This window comes from Trichomycterus rosablanca, chromosome 6, assembly GCF_030014385.1.
Source record: "Trichomycterus rosablanca isolate fTriRos1 chromosome 6, fTriRos1.hap1, whole genome shotgun sequence".
In the NCBI taxonomy this organism is placed as follows: Eukaryota; Metazoa; Chordata; class Actinopteri; order Siluriformes; family Trichomycteridae; genus Trichomycterus; species Trichomycterus rosablanca.
In genome coordinates, this window is record NC_085993.1 from 24721432 (window position 1) to 24742438 (window position 21007).

Sequence of the window (21007 nt, forward strand, 5' to 3'; positions counted from 1 at the left end):
TTGCACTGGTGCACCTAACTTTTTTTCTTAGGTGCACCAGCACAAAAGTTAGGTGCACCCAAATTTTCGACCGCATCGCATTTAACACCGCAGTTTTACAGGTTCACTTTTTTTTTTTTTTTTTTTAAATCACTGTCCATACAGGCAATATTGACTTGGAAATAACTAACAATCTGGTCAACATGGCCTCGTCTGATGATCTGTTTGCTGCTGCCTGACAATGAAGGGCAGTGGGGAGAGGGGACACTTGGGCAGTGCATTTATCGCGGCATGTAATGTGTTTTATAGATGCATTGGGCTTTTTCAGCCTTTCAATTCGAAATGTATTAGAACCAGTCACAAATATACTATTGCCGGCCACTGTCTTCTTTACAGTTAATTATAGTATTACAGACTAATTATAGCACACTTATAAAAATTATAAAAATAATAGAGTAAATGTGTATGTATGTGTGTATATCTATTTATATGTGTGTGTATATTTAAAATTATATGTATATGTTTGTGTGTGTGTTAGAGTGTAATCTTAAATGCAGTGCATTATATTATCGGCTTTACTGAATCTTTTACACAGATTCCCAAAATCGCTTGCGGTGCACTCACTGTGTATTTTGACTACATGTATTGTAATATATTTTGGTCTTTTAGTTATTTTTATATTTTACTTAACGAAAATATTGTCGTGTTTTTACTTTCACTATCGCGGCACTTTACCGCTAGCATTAGCCCCTTGCTACTGTAGAGGGTCGGCTCACCTAGCCGCTGTCCGGTGGGGATGCTGCGGGTCTTTTGCTGTGCGGTGGTGGAGGTGTGGGAATAAAGGCACACGACAGGGTAGAGTCACTTTAACTGTTTAGTCAGGACTTAAGTGAGCGTTACAACACTTTACACCGCCGAGCTCCAGAACCCGAACTTCCATTCTGGGGACATCCGACGAGTCTCATATACAAAACTAAACTTACGGCAGAACGTCCGAACGCACGTGTATAAACCTGGTGCTGCATTCTGATTGGCTGAGCTGAATGTCGCTCACATATCACCGCTACAATATTGTCCCGCCCTTCACTATCTCTGATTGGTTTAGACCATGATATTGGCCTAATGTGTATCTGTTGTTTTTTTTTTCCCTCGGACGCCTGGTCGCACCGGTGCGACCTGAGATTTTTTTTAGTCGCACCATTGAGAAATTAGGTCGCATGTGCGACCAAATTGGTCGCACTCTAGAGCCCTGTTATACAGGTGTTTACTGTTAAACAGTTTGACTGTGTTAAAATGCATTGCAAACGATTAAATGTGGTCATATAATTACAGGATTTGTAAAAACTTGCAATTACATTATTTACTTTTAAGCTTTAGTTAATTATTGGAAAATATTTGTGCTTTTCTTTTGTTGTTTTACGCATCAATTGAAAAAAAACGTACATTTCTTAAAAACATGCTACATTAGAACTAATAGGAATATCTTTGCTTTTGCAGTTGTGGAAGGTCTTGCACTGCTAGATCTCAATGTCTCACCCTACTCAGGAGATGTATTTCATGAAGTGAGTATTTAACATTACCAGCTCACTAATGTGTCACCCTGTTATAACCTGACTTGGTTTGTGTTCTTGAAAGTTAAAAACACATGAAAAGAAATGAATGTATTATAAATATTTAGCAATTATGTTACTTTGTTTTCTTTAAATAAAGTAGGTTAAATGTCACACTAACAAAAATACCTTGTAATATCTGCATTTTTGTTGTAATACATGCCAAAACACTGACCTTTTGGTAAAAGTGAGTTAAAGTTTATCTTATAATAATTATTATTATTATTATTAATAGTAATAATAATTAACAGTAGACTTTCCAGGTTGTGTTTTTTTTTTTTTTGTAATGGGATGTGCTTATTGTCAGGTCTCAATATATGTTTGGTCATATAGTGTCAGTTATAGTGGGTAAAGCGGTAGCACATGAGAAAAGCCTAAATTTTAAACAGCATATAGTGGGTTTTGCATATTTGGGTTATTCAGAAAAAAGAGAATTTGTTGTTGTTTTTCAAATGTAAATAAAGCTTCTCCAACCAGTAAAATTAACTGACAAAATATTTAATCTCTTTTAGACACCCCTTGTCATATACCTCTTTCATTTTGTGGTTGACTATGCAGAGATTGTATTTATGGTAAGTAAATTTAGTCTTATGTTTTGAAAACTGACTATCTTTAAGAAAACTATGCTGAGCCTATTGTGGTGTTGAGTAAAAGTGTCAGTTACACTTTTATCATCAGATAGCAGATGGAATCACAGCGGTGGCTCTCTATCTGGCAGTGCAGCAATACAACAAGAATGTGGTGAGTATAACTGTAATTGGGCAGCTGCCGAGTGGGGTCACATGGATGGCTTGTCTTTCTCTTAATGACAGCCATTTGTGACTTGGGAGTGCTGATGTGCTCCAGGAGGCAAGACTTTCTATTTAAGCACAGTATTATTCTACCTTGACTTGAGATTGTGCATCTTGGGTTCAATTTCTGCTCTTCCAGGTGTGTGGGGATTTGCCTTGCTCTCTCTTTAGTGAGGCATGTCCTCCCCATTCCAATAACAAGGGCTTGTTAAAAAATCTGAAGTTTGCCTTTATCTTCTATAGTTTTTCTTAATGGTTTTTAATGTGTTTTGTCATATAGTTCAGACACCAAAAGTATGCTCTGGAGGCAGACAAGTATCCACATGACTGTCTGGAGCTCATGCGTTCACCCAAAGAGATGTTTTATATTCCCCTTAAGGTGGCCATGTTGTAAGTCTTTTCTACACTATATTATTAATAAGTCTTTATTAAATTTGTTATTAAGTAATTCTGTTTGACTAAATATTTAGTAGAGAAAAGAGAACGAGCACCAAGTGCTGATATAAGAATGGTTTTGATCAGAAGGTTAACACTTTATTTAAAGTCTGCAAGCATTTGGCCTTAACACATTCAAAAGAATTACATTAATCATTTTTTGAGAATATGTATACTGAAGATTCATTAAAAATTAAAGAGATGGTCTTCATGGATACATTTCTACAAACTTTGCTCACATTAGTTGGGGCAGTTTATACCATTTTTAATGGCAGATTATTTCAGGCTTTGTCAGATTAGAACTAGAGACTAGCCCCAAAGCAACTTCAGTGTTGTTTCGGCTGTATGCTTTGGGTCTTATCTGCACTTATTTTAATAAAAGGTGAACTGTCACTCCAGTCTGCATTTGGGTGCACTCTTGAGGCAGTTTTCTTTAAGAATATTCATGAATTTGGCTGCATTCATTTATCCTTCAATCCTCACCAATATCCATGTCCCTCCTGCTGTGAAGTACCACCATAGTATGATGCTGCCACTGCAACATTTCACCATATGGATAGTTTTAGGCAAGTGATGTGGAGTGTCTCAGTGTTTCTTACTTTTTATTTAGGCTTTTGTTTAATTGCTGACAGTTTGAACCCAAGATATTTATGTTTTGTCTGATCAACTTCATTTCATTTGTTAATAAACATCCATTCCTGCATTTCAGGCCTGCAACACATTCCAAAAAAGTTGGGATGGTAAAACATTTACTACTTACTACGTAATGTTGCCTTTCCATCTCAGAACACTTAAAACACATTTTTTTTCTGCAAACACATCTGAAGGTGTGCAACAGTACAGGGCTGTCATTGTCACATTTTTCATTTGAAATTCTCTACAAATTTTTTATTGGGGAAAGGTCAGGACCACAGGCAGGCCAGTCCAGTTACCGTTCCCTCTTCTTCGCAGCCATGCCTTTGTAATGTGTGCAGCATGTGGCATGTTGTCTTGATGAAAATGTATGGATGTCTTTGAAAAAGATGTCTTGACATCAGTTTGATCTGTTTATTTAGTTTTTTTCCCATTACTAGATCAAAACTTCCCCTGTCCCACCTTTTTTGGAATGTATTGCAGGAATGTACAGTATATGCAATAACAAATAAAATGAAGTTGACCAGAGGGTTTCTTTATGTGTTTTTTTTATACTGTCACAACTTGGATTTGTAGACGCATGCCAATGATTAAAGCAAACAGTATGCACCAAACCACAATTTGGAGTGCCCTAGCGAAGGGACTGAATAAGAAGACAAGAGCCGCAGACTATTACTCACCTTTTGACATGTGCAGTTGTCACCTACACTTCTTTTTACCTACCAGATATGGGGTCTCATAGATCAGTATTGCTTACGAAGAGTTATGCACTATGATCTCTAAATTAAACACCCATGGTGAAGGCTCCTCGATAAGCCGCAGTTGCATCAGCAATGACGAGCGTATTGGGCCTTCCTACTGGCACAGCCAATTGTGTCTGTATGGACACCTGGCTAGTCGATAACATAGCTGAGATTTAAACTAAATAGCTCAAGATTCCGGCTGAGGTGGGCTACTGCATCTAACTGCTGCACCACTTCACAAACTTCTATTGCCCTACACAATATAAAAGTTGAAAAGGTAAAACATTAAATATCTCTTAATGCAGTATTAAGTTAAATACCAGTAAACAACAGGTTTGCTCTTTGTTTTTATTTGCATTTCATTTTTTAATTGGCATTTGATAAAAGATTTTTATGTCCCTTAACTAATGAGGTGATAAATTTTATATTTATGAAACTTTACTAAAGCACTATTGTCATGTAATATCAATTAAATGAATCATTTAATCTAAATAAATAAAAAATTATAAGAAAAAAAAACTTTATTATTATATTATATTAATGATTATTTTATTATATTACATATTACTCAACATACATACTCATGTAATGCATATAAATGTGTTAAAGGCCTAATGTAAGTACCCTTTCACTGAAGTGTTATCCTAAATTGTGTTACACTGTTTCATTGCACATTATTTAACATTGTTTGTAATTTTGTGTTGCCAGTTATTTATTGAATCCTTTCACAATACTTTCATGTGTGGCAAAGTCTACATGCGGGCTGAACAATGCCATTATTGCACTCTTCATCTTGTTTACAGTAAAAGGTAAGCATTCTTCATGTGCATTATGTCTTTTATTCATAAAGGTACAAACATACCTGATCATAACATTGGCTTTAGTGTTTGGACAGTTTGTTAAACAATGGTTTTATGAATGAAGTGTTCAAAGTTGTTCCTATGTACAAGAGAAATACTGATTTACAGTATCTTGTTAAATGTATATATTAGTTCATTTTACAATTAACTTTATTCTGGTCAGGCTAAGAGAGGGTCCCACACAAAGCAAGAATGCACTAATTCCCATCTGCAGGTAGGAGGTAGGAGAAAACCAAATTACTTAGAACTAATCCACACAGACAAAAGAAAAACATGCAGACGGTGATCCCACATTGTTGTGTGTCACCCACTCTACCTGCTGCACCACTGTACCACACCCTTTGTAAAGACACATAACAAAGATTATAAAAGATTTAGTTTTTAAGAATGCTTAAGCATTCACTCATGGCTTACTACATATGAGGTGATCCAGATGTCAAGGTCAGCAGCAGAAAACATTTGAGAATACACGAATAAAATAAGATCAAGTTGGGCTGAGGCTTTAAAGAATGTCTGCATGCTTAAAAAACCCATATCTACTGTTGGGGCAGTTAACAGTTCATTCACATGCAGTTTTGAATGAAATGCACCTTAGGTTAAAACACAAAGGCTCATTTTTACATGTGAGACAAACTTATCAAAAAGAAATTTCATAAAGCTATTGCTCCACCAATCAGAGAGTAAGTTCAAATATATACATTTAGCAAGATAATTTGTAAGTAATGATAACATACTAAAAATGATGTAATAAAAAAAATGAAACACAAAATTGTGTATTAAATTAACATTGGTGAATAACTACAGCAGAGATGCTAAACCCAGTTTTACCAGTGCCAAAAAGCTTTAATTATTTACATAAACCAAGGTTATATACGTTAGATAGCATTAATATATATATATATATATATATATATATATATATATATATATATATATATATATATATATATACGTATGGCACCTGTCATTAAAATTAATTGTGAACATACAGTGAGGTTTAAATTGTTTGTATGTTTTTAGTACTATAATATGTCATAACATCTTGAATACAGTCACAGTTATGTTTTAACTTGACTTAAATTTTTAGGGTTAGGGTTTTGTACAATTATGTACTTAATTTTTCGAAACTTAAGAGCAGGAAATCTACCAGCTGCATGTTTTGGGGAGGTAGGTGAAAATGGGCATGAGAACAAGCCAAACGTCTGACACAGTGACAGTAGGCAAAGTCAGGACCCTGGTGCTGTGCAGCACCCGCTCTTTCAGCTGTGGCACCATTTTGCCCTGATTGTAATTTATTCATTAATTGACATGGTTTGCATTCAGTCATTTAAGAAGCTGCTCTAGATAGCATTAATGTCTGTGTTTTTACTATTAATTGAGGCAAACAGTAGCCTCATTGGTAAACCATTTCTGGCAATCAATGTTTGACAAATTAAATTAGAGCTTTATGTGTGCATCCACATCTGTCTGGAAGGATAGTAGCTTTAATCTTTCTATACACAATGTTTTCTTTAGTGCTTAATATTAACAAAGTATTAACAAAAAATATTTGTTAATAGCACACCAGTACCGAGATTCTGAACTTGGTTTGAAACTCTGCGTTGCCACCGGTTGGCTGGGTGCCATCTAGTGGGCGTAATTGGCAGTGCCTGCAGCAGACACTAATTGCAGGGCTCTAGACTAACTTTTTGCACTGGTTGCACTGGTGCGCCTAACTTTTTTTCTTAGGTGCACCAGCACAAAAGTTAGGTGCACCCAAATTTTCGACCGCATCGCATTTAACACCGCAGTTTTACAGGTTCACTTTTTTTTTAATCGTTGTCCATATAGGCAATATCGACTTGTAAATGATTAACAATTTGGTCAACATGGCCTCATTTGATGATCTGTTTGCTGCTGCCTGCCGCTGAAAGGCAGCAGAGAGAGGGGACACTTGGGCAGTACATTTATCCCGGCATGTAATGGGTTTTATAGATGCATTGTGCTTTTTCAGCATTTCAATTCGAAATGTATTACAACCAGTCACAAATGCACTATTGCTCTTCCTACACTCTTTACAGTCAATGATAGTATTATAGTAGACTATAATACAAATTATAAAAATAATAATAGAGTAAATGTGTGTATGTATGTGTGTATATCTGTTTATATGTGTGTGTATGTGTGTACATCTGTTTATATATATGTGTGTATATCTGTTTATATGTGTGTGTATATTTGTGTGTGTGTGTGTATATATCTGTTTATATATATGTGTGTGTATATTTGTGTGTGTGTGTGTATATCTGTTTATATATATATATGTGTGTGTATATTTGTGTGTGTGTATGGGGCTCTAGAGTGTAATCTTAAATGCAGTGCATTATATTATCGGCTTTACTGTATCGTTTACACAGTCCCAAAATCGCTTGCGGTGCACTCACTGTGTGATTACATGTATACTGATATTTCATTGTCTTTTAGTTATTTTTATATTTTACTTAACGAAAATATTGTCGTGTTTTTACTTTCATTATCGCCGCACTTTACCGCTAGCATTAGCCACTTGCTACTGTAGAGGGTCGGCTCACCTAGCCGCTGTCCGGTGGGGATGTTACAGGTCTTTTGCTGTGCGGTGGTGGAGGTGTGGGAATAAAAGCACACGACATAGTAGAGTCACTTTAACTGTTTAGTCAGGACTTCCAAGAGCGTTCCAGCACCCGAACTTCCATCCTGGGGCTATACGGCGAGTCTCATATACGAAACTAAACAAACTGCACATAACCAGGTGCTGCATTCTGATTGGCTGAGCTGAATGTCACATACCGCCGCTACAATATTGTCCCGCCCTTCACTATCTCTGATTGTGTGTTTGTTGTTGAACCACAGGGAGACTTTCAGAGTCGCGGAGACTTTTTTTCCCCCTCGAACGGCTGGTCGCACCGGTGCGACCTGAGATTTTTTTTAGTCGCACCATTGAGAAATTAGGTCGCATGTGCGACCTCTAGAGCCCTGAATTGGGAAAAATGCAAAATTTTAGCTCTATATAAAAATATAGTTTACTAAAATTACTATATTGGTGTATGCGTCAAGGAAATTGCAATTAGGAATTGTGAAATGAATGTTTCTGTATATTTTTCAGGAAGTGCCTTGTTGAGTGCAATATTCTTAGCCTTGGCAACCTATCAAAGCATTTATCCTTTTGCACTGTTTGCCCCAGCCCTTCTCTTTCTGCTTCAGGTAAACACACCAATCATTTTAGCACTTACCCAAACACAGAATATATGGACACCCCAACACCCATTTTTATAAACATAAAATCTATTAAATACATTCTACATTCCATCATGACAATGCATAAAACGATGTACATAAAGAGATGGGTTGAAAGAAAGTGTAGTGAAGGAAGTGCAGTGGCCTGCCCATATTTCAGCTCTACTGAACACCTTTGAGATAAAGTAGAGTGACTGCGAGGCAGGCCTTAGGAATTAAATGACTAAATGAGCACAATCTTCCACAGACACACTTCAATATATTGTGGAAAGCTTTTCCAGGAAAGTGGAGGCTATTATAGCTGCAAAAGGGGGAACCAACTCCACAATAATGGTCATGTTTTTAACAAGATGCTTAACAAGCTCATACACATACATTTGGCTATACATAGTATGCTGACTATCCAAGTTAACTTTCATCGTATTGGGTCTGCAGTAATGTCAATTTTGCGACAATGACAATGTGGCTTTCATCTCAAGTTATTATTTTTTGAAGAACATATTTGTAATCACCAAAAAAAATACTAAGCTACAAAAATGTGTTTTGTCATTTTTTACTATAACTGAACAATCAAACTGAACTAAGTCAAATCTAAGCAACATTAATGAATTTAGCGCTGTTAGCACTGTCGCCTCACAGCACGAAGGTCCTGGGTTCAATCCCCAGGTGGGGCGGTCCGGGTCCTTTCTGTGTGGAGTTTGCTTGTTCTCCCTGTGCATGGGTTTCCTCCGGAAGTTCCAGTTTCCTCCCACAGTCCAAAGACATTCAAGTGAGGTGGATTGGAGATTCAAAATTAACATTAAACTTGTGAACTGATGAATATTGTGTAACGAGTGACTACCGTTTTTTGTCATGAATGTAACCAAAGTGTGAAAAACATGACGTTAAAATCCTAATAAATAAACATGAACTATTTATTCAGTAAGAATGTATTTAACAAGATAAATAACATCTATCAATATTTAAGAACAATAAATAAAAAACAAGTGGTTACCCAAAATACACTGATGAGCCAAAACATTAACACCCCATATTTTGTGCCTCATGTTACAAACTTTTAAAGTCAAAAGATAACTTGCTATATGTAGAGAGAATTAACAAATTACAGATTTATTTTATATCATTCCACAACATGAAATTTCATGTCATAATTTTTTCTAAGAAATGAGGATTGTATAAATGCATGAATAAGCGAGAAACAAAGTAAGAGCCATAAATAAATGCACTTTTTGGCCCCTTTTAAATATACCTATACACCTTTCTATTCATGTATTAATACAAGCCTTATTTACAAAAAAATCGGGATCTTGTGTTAAATGCACTAAAAACAAAAATCTGTAATTAATTTTTTCTTTTGAACCATCAGAAGTGATGATGTGACTTAAACTGCAGTTACTTTTAATGCTGATTATGCTTGTTTTAGGTTGTGGTCATAATGTATTGGCTCAACTGTGTACAGTGTTTTACAGAACTTTTAGCACATATAATTAGTTTTAAATAAAATGAGCAAATTTTGTATTGTTTAGTCAAATCTGGTGTCATTGCATGTAATGTAGGATTGTGGAATGACTACCTCTAATTAGTTAATTATGACAAATGTGACAGTTTTTAAAAACCAGTGAAGCTTTTGTTTTCTGATCATACAGTATGTTGAGCTGACAAAGTTTTTGTGCAATACTGATAACCTTTTACAAAGTAAAAGTACAAAATTTGTATTTTTTGCCATTTCAATTTTGTCACAATGTAGATTTTTCCTAATTTCACAATTTTTAGAACTAAAAAGCTCTCCCTGAGCAGTATTATCAAAGTTTAATTGAAGAGATTAACACAACCTTACTATTATCTTTTTTTTACTGGAAATATCTGACATCTCATTCATTTTTGCCGTTTCTTCTCTCTTTCTCAGCGGCTGTATATCCCAGTGAACCCATGCAGGAGTAGTTTCTGGTTCTTCACCCTTCAGTATGCTTTCATGTTTGTGGGGAGTCTGGTCGTCATTGTCTGTCTCTCGTTTTTTTTGCTGGGTTCCTGGGACTTTATTCCATCAGTCTATGGATTTATGTAAGTTTCCCAAATATTTTTTTTCTGTTTTTATTCCAAAGGCTACATTCACAATGCAAGAGAGGGTGCTGATTTCATTTCAGATATGATCTTTTTAGTGTAACTGTAATCAGATATTTTTCTGAAGTAATCACACTTTGGAACAAAAATACTTTGTGCAGAAAACAATTCTCTACTTAAACTTAACTTCCTAAAAGGTTCTTAATTTTAAGAATTAAAGGCCAAAATACACATTCAGATGTCCCATTTATTTTTTAATTTATCATCAAATTAAGTATTTTAAAAATAAAGACATGCCCCGTAAACACGCCTTAAAATACATGCATTTATATTTACCTTTTTTTACATGTTGATTTAATTCATGCTTCTGACTGAAGTTCAGTTTTAGCTGATTGATTTTTTTGTCCCTCAACTTGAAGGATGTGTAAAGCAATTGTAATCTAATAATTTGACTGGTCTAATTCCCACAGATGATTGAAACTGAATTGACAGAAATGTATTTATTGAGGTATAGAGGTTACACTGCATATACTGAGTAAAATTGTTACTGTATATGAAAGAGGGGCACATTAAAATTGTGATTTTTGCTGTTCGTGCAGTCATGTCAAAGACAGATGTGCCTAATATTAAAAACATTTGGGCAACTTTTAGCTGCAGTGTGAATGTAGCTTGTAATTGTTTTGATGTTGCATGCTTACAGAAGTAATAACATATTTGTGTCCACAGTCTGCCAAAATGTATTATTATGTAGTACAGCTAGCTGGTGGCCTGGGTTTGATCCATAGGCGGGGCGGGGCGGGGCGGTCCGGGTCATTTCTGTGCGGAGTTTGCATGTTTTCCCTATGTCTGTGTGGGTGTCCTCCGGGAGCTCCAGTTTCCTCCCAAGGTCCAAAAACATGCAGTCAGGTTAATTGGAGACACTAAATTGCCCTATAGGTGAATGGGTATGTATGTGTGTGTGTGTGTGTGTGTGTGTGTGTGTGTGTGTGAGTGTGTGAGTGTGTGAGTGTGTGAGTGTGTGTGAGTGTGTGAGTGTGTGAGTGAGTGTTTGCCTTGCGATGGACTGCCACCCGTCCAGGGTGTTACTGTGTGCCCTGCGCCGATTAAAAAGCTGGGATAGGCTCCAACTCCCCCCGCAACCCTGAGTGAGTGAGTATATATGTATAGAGGCCATATGTATAGCAGTTCATGAAATGTCATACTTTTTTCCAGAAATGAGGATTGTATAAATACATAAATCAGCAAGAAAGACAGTGAGAGCCATCGATAAATGTACTCACTGGCCTCTTTTAGAAATACCTATTCACGTTTTTATTTATGTATCTATATAAACCTTACTACGAAAGATTTGGGCCATTTGGTGAAAAACATGAATCCGTGATTTGTTTATTCACTTGAACTTTTAGTTTAAGAAAAACTGTAAAATGTTTTCACTGATCAACAGAATATTTATTTTATACAGAATTTTTACTGAATTTTCAATAGTTTTGTAGTTTTGTTTTAGTTGTGTAACTAATCACACATGAGCTATAAATGATGCTTTATATATGTGACTTTATATATGTGACTGTAAATTTGGTTTATGTTTATAGCCTCTCTGTACCAGATCTCACTCCAAATATTGGGCTCTTTTGGTACTTCTTTGCTGAGATGTTCGAACACTTTCGTTTCTTCTTTATCTGCGTCTTCCAGATCAATGCCTTTTTGTACACCATTCCTCTCTCCATCAAACTAAAGTAAGACAGTGTTTTTATTAATCATAATTTGTAGCTAGATCAGTCAGTTGTATGATGCACATCCAAATTTTTCAGGCTATTAAGAGTATTTAGGCTTTAACTTAAAGGACTTACTATCAGTGTACTTTTTAAATAAGACCAGTGACAAGACATTCCTAGACACCCATGTACTGTTATTTCTTTCTCTGGTACAGGGAGCATCCAGTGTTTCTCATGTTTATACAGATTGCTATCATCTCCATCTTTAAATCCTACCCCACTGTAGGAGACATAGCGCTCTACATGGCCTTCTTGCCTGTCTGGAGCCACCTCTACAGATGTAAGTAGCTAAAGTCCATTAAACTTAATGTAAATTATAGGAAATGTTTTAGTCCAAACTAGAATGTTATTTCTTTTTGTTTATTTAGTTGTATGTAATAAAGAATGCTAAAACGCCATCTGAATACACACATTTATCTTAGAACTGTGTATGTTTAAACTGTTATTTAAATTGGTGTAATTTGTTCTAACCCATAATGCAGGATGCTCAACCAAGACAGAACAATACTGTGACTAAAAGCCACAAACAAAAATGAAACTACAAAATAAATATTGGCCAAAATAACAGAAATAAAAAATAAAAGAAGCCAAATAAAATCTGCAGCACAAACCAGAGTGACAATAAACCAAAAAGACAAGAGCATAAGAGAAATAGGGGTTAGCACACTCCATATGCTCACCCAGAAAAGAAAAACTGAGGTGGCCATGTGCTTGACCCACATGGACATTGGAGACACACACTCAGTGAAAGGCACAGCCACAGAAAAAGGTGGGAAAGTATTTAGATAATAGAAATAGGGCATAAACGGGGTTACCTTACACAGTCCTCCAGTGTGAAATAACATATTTAAAAAAAGAAAATGGATAAAAAACAGAGAGGAGCTCAGTATACACTGTGCAGCATTTAAAAAGGAGCTTTCAAACATCTCTGTAGGCAGCTTGACCATCCATGGTGGTTATTTGTGATGGCCAAATGGTGCCAAACACCAGCTGAGTTCATCTGAAAAAAACAATGGCAGCATATGAGCCAGCAGATACGACTAAGACAAGCCTCGCAGTGCATCCAGGGGTCACAGACACAATTCAGCACAAAGCCAACGAGCCAGCAAGCAGAGGTTATTAGGTTTTTAATGGACGTTCCTAGTTGCAGCACATTACTCTCTTGAGACAGCCACAGACAGTCATCTGCGTTTTTAATGCCCCCTACCGGCCATTTGTGGCAGGGCAGATGGACAGGATTCTGCAATCATAGTTTTTTTGCCAGTCATGATTACGTATCTAATCTTCATTTCAGAGTTACTTGAGTATATACTAGCATATACTAGCATATAGTATATTTAAACATCAAATTAGAAATACATGCCTGAAACTGTCAGTTTTACACAGTAAACAGGAGGTAAACATTGCCACAGCGAAGCGTACATCCTTTTTTGTATTTTTTGTATTTGTATTTTGTAGTTTATTTAAGTGTGTTACCAAACTATACATTGTACTACACCATTGATTGTATTTTTACAGTGTGTGATTTGGAACAGAGCCTCTTAATTTGCAATTATGTTTCTACACCAAAAACAGTTTCTGTTCAAGTGTAATCATAATAGATAGGACTAGCTCTTAAAAAAAAAAAAAAAAACTACAGCTACCCAGCATAATGTTTATGGGTAAATAGAGTCCTGATTTAAAAGAAGATTCTTTGAATAAGCATTAAGAAACATTTGTTAAGTTTATGTGTCAGTTTTGTTACTGAGTTTTCTATTCTGTCTTTTTTCTTTTAGTTTTAAGGAACATCTTCCTGGTTTCTTGCATTTTGTTGGCATGCTCGGCTCTCTTCCCCGTGCTCTGGCACCTCTGGATCTATGCTGGCAGTGCCAACTCAAACTTCTACTATGCCATAACACTACTCTTCAATGTTGGACAGGTGAGTGCTAGCTTGCACATTATTTTTTACTTTATAATAATGTGCATACATGTGAGGTATGGAACAAACTGTACAACTTTAGTTAAAGTGATACGTTTAGGTACACTCATATCCAACAGATTCCATGTCAACAAACTGTAGTTTTAGCAAGTTGTTTAGGATATCTACTTTGTACATGACACATGCAATTTTTCTAACAAGTGTTTACAGATTATTTGACTTATAATTTACTATATCAAAATTCTACTGGTCAGAGGTGTACATACACTAAGTTGACTGTGCCTTTAAATAGCCAGAAAGGGCGGCACGGTGGCACTGTCACCTCACAGCAAGAAGGTCCTGGGTTCGATCCCCAGGTGGGGCGGTCCGGGTCCCTTCTGTGTGGAGTTTGCATCTTCTCCCTGTGTCTGAGTGGGTTTCCTCTGAGTAGTCTGGTTTCCTCCCACAGTCCAAAGACATGCAAGTGAGGTGAATTGGAGATACAAAATTGTCCAGGACTGTGTTCGATATAAACATGAGAACTGATGAACCGTGTGTAATGAGTAACTACTGTTCCTGTCATAAATGTAACCAAAGTGTAAAACATGATGTTAAAATCCTAATAAACAACAACTTAAATAGCCAGAAATCCATACCTACCAGAAGCTTCTAATTGACTAACTGACATTTGAGTTAATTGGAGCTGGAGCTGTGACAGCCTACCTTCAAGACCTACTTGCCTCTTTGTTTAATCATTTAGCTGTTTAACAAAATATATTTGCCTCAATATGTTCAATTTAACAATAAATAAAAATATATTTATTCTTATTTGTAAAAGATGTATGAAATAATTTTTGCATACAAAATCAAAACATAAAAATAAAATTGAACACGGGGTGTCCCTGCTTTTGCTTTAGACTGCATATCATTCTGCTACATTTGTATCTTATGTTAATTTGCTTTAATGTGTATGATTGTATTTTGTATGTATGTTATAATTGCATTGTTATATACTATACATTTTTTAAATCATATTTGTAGCTGTGAGCTCTGCTCTGTACAGTGTCAAATAACCACATAGTTGCACCTGCATTTACCTCTTACTTTACTAAAATAATGCTAACGTTTTGGCTAAGATTTGCTGTTAAGAGTTTTCAGAGGATGAAATGTGTGGCTGTGATTTTTATGTGGTGAGTGGTGTTACAAAACACTAAAACTAAATTACCATTTAAACAGTCCTTATACATTGCTGAGCTTATTAGCATTACACAGTGTTTACTTTGTCATTTAAGACAGTGGTTATTAGGGCTGTCGCGGTGAGAGAATTTCCCCTTGCGGTATTCAGCCTGTCTTAATATCGCGGTATGCGGTGATATCGCCTTTTTTTTTTTTTTTTTTTTGAAAATTACTTAATTTATCTGGATTTTAGAGCTATATAAACAAGCTCTATTGTTAGACCACGATTCGGTATATTATTGCTCTATAATGACAAAGAAGAGACAGCTTTAAGACCAATGAAATGCGTGTTTAATGTTAAATACAGAACAGAGCAGGGATGCGCGTCTTTTCTCTATTAAAAAAAGGTTTAAATTAAGCTTCTAGCCTAGGCTAGATATACACTGTGAAACGAAAAAAAAGAGTTTAGGCTAAATATTTTAAATGCTAATCTAATCAAAATATGGTAAAAAAAAAAAAAAAAAAAGAATAAAGTCTGTAAGAGTTTAAACCTGCGTTATCATGCGCGCTAGAAGAACCAACATGTTCACCTGATGTGGTTTAGAGAGGATCTGAGTTGGGTAGCGATGTTCCCGACGTTACCGATGTTGCAGTAATACACGTGTACTGATCCTGCATGCGACTTTACAGAGCAAAGCAAATCTAGCCTGGTTATCGAGCCACTATTAACTATCTATTTAGTAGTTATAATTAACATAACAATATATACTACATTTTAAGTTATTATTCGTTTCAATACATTTTTATTCAACGAAAAAATTCATTTAAATCATCCCAGCAAGCCAGCAAGAGAATATTTGCAGGCTGCAATGCCATATTAACCGTCATTAAGTGTTTTAGTACGCAGAGGGTGTTTAAATATAGTCTAAATTACAAGTATTTTATTAAGTATGAACTCAATTTAATCATTAATAAACTTGCCTATAATTCATGTTGCGATTGTTTACATTTTAAAACTCAAAGCCTGAAACTCAGCAGCAACGGAACAGTTGGCAGGAAAATTACGCTCTTAGCTCATTTTCATTATGAATTTATTTAACATTTATTACGCCCGAATGTAAACGTAAAACAAGATGGACCCTGCAGCAAAAAAAAAGAGAAGAAAGAAAGAAAGAAAAAACGTGAATATCGCGATGTTGCGGTTGCTTGGCATGCCCTGCGGTTGGCTGGTCTATACCGCGATATTTCAAAATTGCGGTTAGCGCGACAGCCCTAGTGGTTATAGTCATACTAAATTAACACTGAATTAAGTAATGGAAAGGACATGTAAAACATCATGGACTCAACAGGCAAACGTTGGATTTATGTTTTATTTTAATTCTCTCTCTCTCTCTCTCTCTCTCTCTGTGTGTGTGTGCGTGTGTGTGCGTGCGTGCTCTGTTAGATCCTACTTGTGTCTGACTACTTCTATGCGTACCTGCGTCAGGAACATCACCTGAGCCAAGGACTGTACCTAAAAAGGAAAGATGGCAGTGAGGCTTCACTGGTGTTAAAATGACCTTCACTAATACCATTATATCTGCCAGCATTACGTTTTCACTCCTGCCCAGTTTGCCTCTTTCCCTGACTCAGTTTGTTTATTTTCTGTTTGTACTTATTATTATGACTCCTCTTCTATCTTCTCATCTTCAACCATCTTCCTTCTGTGCAGTTATTTTGTCGTGTTTTAATCAGTTTTATGGTACACCCCCTCTCTTGGACCAAAGCTGCAATGAGAAGGACTTAAGCGGGCGCTAGCTTGTGCTCTTAATTCTGGAATAAGCACAAAAGCTTAAACTGGTGGAGGTGGGTTTTTCTCACCCATTTGTCATGTAAAATTCTGAGCTGCAGATGAACCTTAGCCGGCGGATGAAAGTCTACTGTAATTTGTACTCAGTGCCTCCTGACACATGGATGATACAACTGAGTCACTCACATGAGAGATCACAACACTGTTTCTGTTTTGTTGTTTTTGTTACCCATCAAAAGTGGGATTGTATAATTTATTTGTTGTCAAAAATATTATTTGGAATGTTTTGGAATGAATTACAGATTGGTGGCAATAAAATGACAGAAACTTGCCACGAAAACTTTTAATTGCAGATGGTTTCATTTCTAAGGAATGACCAACTTACCATGACTTGTGGTTTGTATAAACGTACTGAACAGGGCCAGCTGCCTGTGACTTTAAGCAATAGTGCAAAAAAAGTGAATGTTCAGATATGTCATCTTTCAGTCTATTCTTGTCAGATCTGGGGGTGGAAGAAAAATGGACCTGAATGCTTTACTTCTACTGTGGCCATATAGTGTATATCCTGATTGGGTGGTCTTTTTCAGGATGACAGTTCTTCATTTACAAGGCACAAGGGGTCAATGAATGGTTGAATGAAGATAAAAATAATGCAAGTTCAAAAGTAATATATAAATAAGACAAGCCAAGCAGCTAAGGGCTTAGGCCTTTGCTCACGGGTAAATAGCTTTGCAGCAGTCTAGAAGTCCAGTACCTCAAACCGAGAAATCACCACTGCCCACTGCATTAAAGTCATATGATGTGGCTTTTGCAGATACCAGATCTTAGCCTAGATAGATCGTTTTTTAATCTATGCCAGGATTTATTTAATCTCAAGTTCACTAAGTTGACTAACCACTTTACACTTTTGTTGTTTTTCTTTTTATTTGTCACCTAACGGTAAATTTGTGGGGGGTTTTTCCAATAATGATTTAACATGCACTATATTTTATGAAACATTATGAACATTGTGAATATGTATTAAACATACACTGAATTGTTTATCTATTTTTTTTTTTATTTTGGTGGGGTTATATAAATGTTGTATAAGATTTAATATTTAAATGCAAAACCTTCATGTTTGCCCTGTATAAAATGTATTATTATATTGCAGTTATTTGTAAAAGTGGTAAAACGTATTAATAATCTCATGTAATGTACATAATAATACAATAATACGTTTCTAGTGGGTGGGTGCAGCTTTTTATTTAAATTCCTTACCATCACTTATAATACATCCAGTTTACTATAATAGTGGTTTTAGTTCAACATAGACATTTATAGATCGGATAACAAACAAAGGGGGAGGGGGGGGGAGTATTTGCCCTGTCAGTCCAGTCATACTAAACAGATGATAATGATCATCATTTGCACATTATGTTGAGAGACAAGTCATGTATTAAAACAGAAACAGCTGTAAGAGGCTTAAAACTGGATAAGGAACAGCCAAACTTTACTAGGTGAGATGGTAGAAGACTGTTTTATGTCACAGGTCAAACACCATGTCGTGACTGAGCACAGCAACAAGACACTAGTTAGTTATACTGCATCAGCAAGGTCTCTCCCAGAGAAAGATTTTAAAGCAGACCGGAATTTTAATCTCTCTTCAAGAAACACAAAGAAACAAGCAACATTGAAGAAAACTTGGAGCAGATGAAAGAAACAACATGCATACTTCCCTTTAAAATTGGAAAATGTCCAGCAGTGCCATCAGTTTAGAACCGGCAGAAATCAGTAGGACCCAGGTACTAGCATCTACTGTCTGGAGAGGTCTGGCCAGAAGTGGTCTTCAAAAATATTGGCTGTAACAGAAGGCAGTTTGTCGAAGGGCAGAAAAGTGGTACAATAATGAGTGTCTGTAGACAACAGTAAAGCATGATGGAGGTTCCTTGCAAGTTTGGGGCTGCATTTCAGCAAAAGGAGTTAGGGATTTGGTCAGGATTAATTGTGTCCTCAATGCTGAGAAATACAGGCAAATACTTATCCATCATGCAATATTATCAGGGAGGCTTCCAAATGTATTATCCAGCAGGAAAACAACCCCAAACACACAGCCAATGTCCTTAAAAATCTTCAGCATAAAGGAACAAGGAGTCCTGGAAGTGATGTTTAATTCTGGCAGCTGAGCTTACAAAGTACCGATGTGTACATTCCCAGTTAACTTGGTCATTCGATTTGTGTAGGTGCAAGTTGGTCATATTTCCCTGTTTACAGTACACAGTCACAGAACAAGAGAGAGAGACCAACAGAAGAGCTACTGTGGTTCAAAATGCAGATAGTTTTATACTGTTTATGAGATGAATGTGTGAACATTAAAGCAATGGTTGAGGATTGTCTAGTCTGATAAATCTGTTTTTTTTTTCAAAAATCATGTGACCAGCTAGATTTGTGTGCATTGTTTACCTTTGGAAGGGATGGCATCAACATGCATTGTATGACAATACACTTTGCAATGTACAGAGGTTGAAGGTTCGGCTTAAAATATCCTGATATCAGATACCACCTGACTTCATCAGATGTTTTGTGGAATCCATGTCTCTGTGGGTCAGAGCTGTTTTAACAGCATAATTAGGTGGTCCCAATGCATTTGCATTTGTAAAGTTCTTCTTGTGTTTGTGTGGGTCTGTGATGTTCTTGTACCTCATAAAAACAAACCAGTAGGTTTATTAGTTATTCCAAATTACCCCTTACTGAACGAGTGTGAAGCAATTGATTGGTTTAATGTGTAAATAGATATTATTTCTGCCCAGAATAAAGTGAATATAAATAAATCACTAGGTATTTGGAAATTAACTTAAAATATATTTCTTAATTTGTTTACTGGTCTAAAATATAATTTAACTAAACCCTTTTATCAAAGTGTGGTTGAAAAACATTCTTGCATTCTTTTCTGAAATACAGCTTTATAAACTTTCTTGTTTGTATATAGTGTACTGGACATCTATCTTACCCATTATGCATTTTACCTATAATTTAAGTAATAAATTAAAAATTAAAAAACATTATTAGGTTAGGTTTATTAGCTTGTTTTTTGTTTGTTTTGTCACTCCACAAAACAGAATTCTGTTCTTGGCTTATTTATATGTTTTTGAGAAAATTGGAGCTGACTTTTCTGGTGCTTTTTTGGTCAGTATAAGTGTTAGAAGTGTGTGTCTTATTGTGCAAACTGAAACCTTAGTGCCTGCTGCCACCAAAGTGATGCAGGTCTATTCTTCAGGAGTATTCAGTGTGATATATTTTTCTATCCTTGTTTGTGCAAGGCAGTTATCTCTTCTTTTTGGACAATTCTTTTGATAAACTCCAGGTATTTAATGTTTTATCTCAAGCACACCTGATGCAACTAATAAAGCCCTTGACTACGTGCATCAGGTGTGCTTGAAACAACACTTGATTTGCAGTGTGTGCTCATATGAGATTATGTAGAGGGGTGTAAAGTGCTGTTTTATGTTAAATTTGGATAAACCACTTCTTATGTTAGTTGTGTTAAGCTATTTATATTGTACTTGTTTGATTGGTTTAATCTGCTATGAGGGTTGAATGATTTTGATTGCAACTGTTTTCGAGTAAATAAATGTAATAGAGTAAATTAAAGAGAAGAGGTTATTGGGTGATGTTCAGCAACAGATTGACACCCAAGGTTTAATCTTTCCCTGTACAAAGTGTTCCTGGGTGGTGTGGCAACTCTGACTAGGATTAAATGGTTAGTGAAAATAAAACAAATTATTAACATTTATTTAGTGTTGCTGATTTTAAATTTCGTCAGAATTTTGTTTGATTTGGTTCTGTTGTTTGTGGATGTGCAAGCAGCTGGTAGTGTGACTGTGATTTAAACCTTATCTACAGTCACTGTCCAGAGAAAAAAGTTTGCCATTTTCTTCCTGTTTCTGTGTGAATTAGTTAAAAATGTGCCAGAAATCAAAAGTAAAAGGACAGAAGTAAATGCAGAAAATATGCATTGGAAAAATGA

General features: G+C 35.9%; 2 protein-coding genes across 3 annotated transcripts in view; one reads left to right on the forward strand and one right to left on the reverse strand.

The window, feature by feature from the left end:
- Nucleotides 1–7831, reverse strand: part of si:dkey-6e2.2 (uncharacterized) — a 42547-nt gene extending 34716 nt beyond the window's left edge. Inside the window, exon 1 of the mRNA XM_062997572.1 lies at nucleotides 7622–7831. The gene's annotated coding sequence lies outside the window, so the exon portion shown is untranslated. The remainder of the gene's footprint in view (nucleotides 1–7621) is intronic.
- The window catches only part of pigu (phosphatidylinositol glycan anchor biosynthesis, class U), a 37021-nt gene extending 19680 nt beyond the window's left edge, over nucleotides 1–17341 (forward strand). Inside the window, exons 2-12 of one of the 2 annotated variants that reach the window (XM_062997569.1) lie at nucleotides 1477–1541; nucleotides 2102–2161; nucleotides 2250–2330; nucleotides 2661–2770; nucleotides 4900–5000; nucleotides 8173–8270; nucleotides 10210–10364; nucleotides 11957–12100; nucleotides 12295–12419; nucleotides 13915–14057; nucleotides 16657–17341. In XM_062997569.1, the coding sequence (XP_062853639.1) occupies nucleotides 1477–1541; nucleotides 2102–2161; nucleotides 2250–2330; nucleotides 2661–2770; nucleotides 4900–5000; nucleotides 8173–8270; nucleotides 10210–10364; nucleotides 11957–12100; nucleotides 12295–12419; nucleotides 13915–14057; nucleotides 16657–16770 (1196 nt within the window). In that variant the 3' untranslated portion in view covers nucleotides 16771–17341. The remainder of the gene's footprint in view (nucleotides 1–1476; nucleotides 1542–2101; nucleotides 2162–2249; nucleotides 2331–2660; nucleotides 2771–4899; nucleotides 5001–8172; nucleotides 8271–10209; nucleotides 10365–11956; nucleotides 12101–12294; nucleotides 12420–13914; nucleotides 14058–16656) is intronic. The other variant, XM_062997570.1, reaches the window with a different exon arrangement.
- Nucleotides 17342–21007: the final 3666 nt, after the last annotated feature.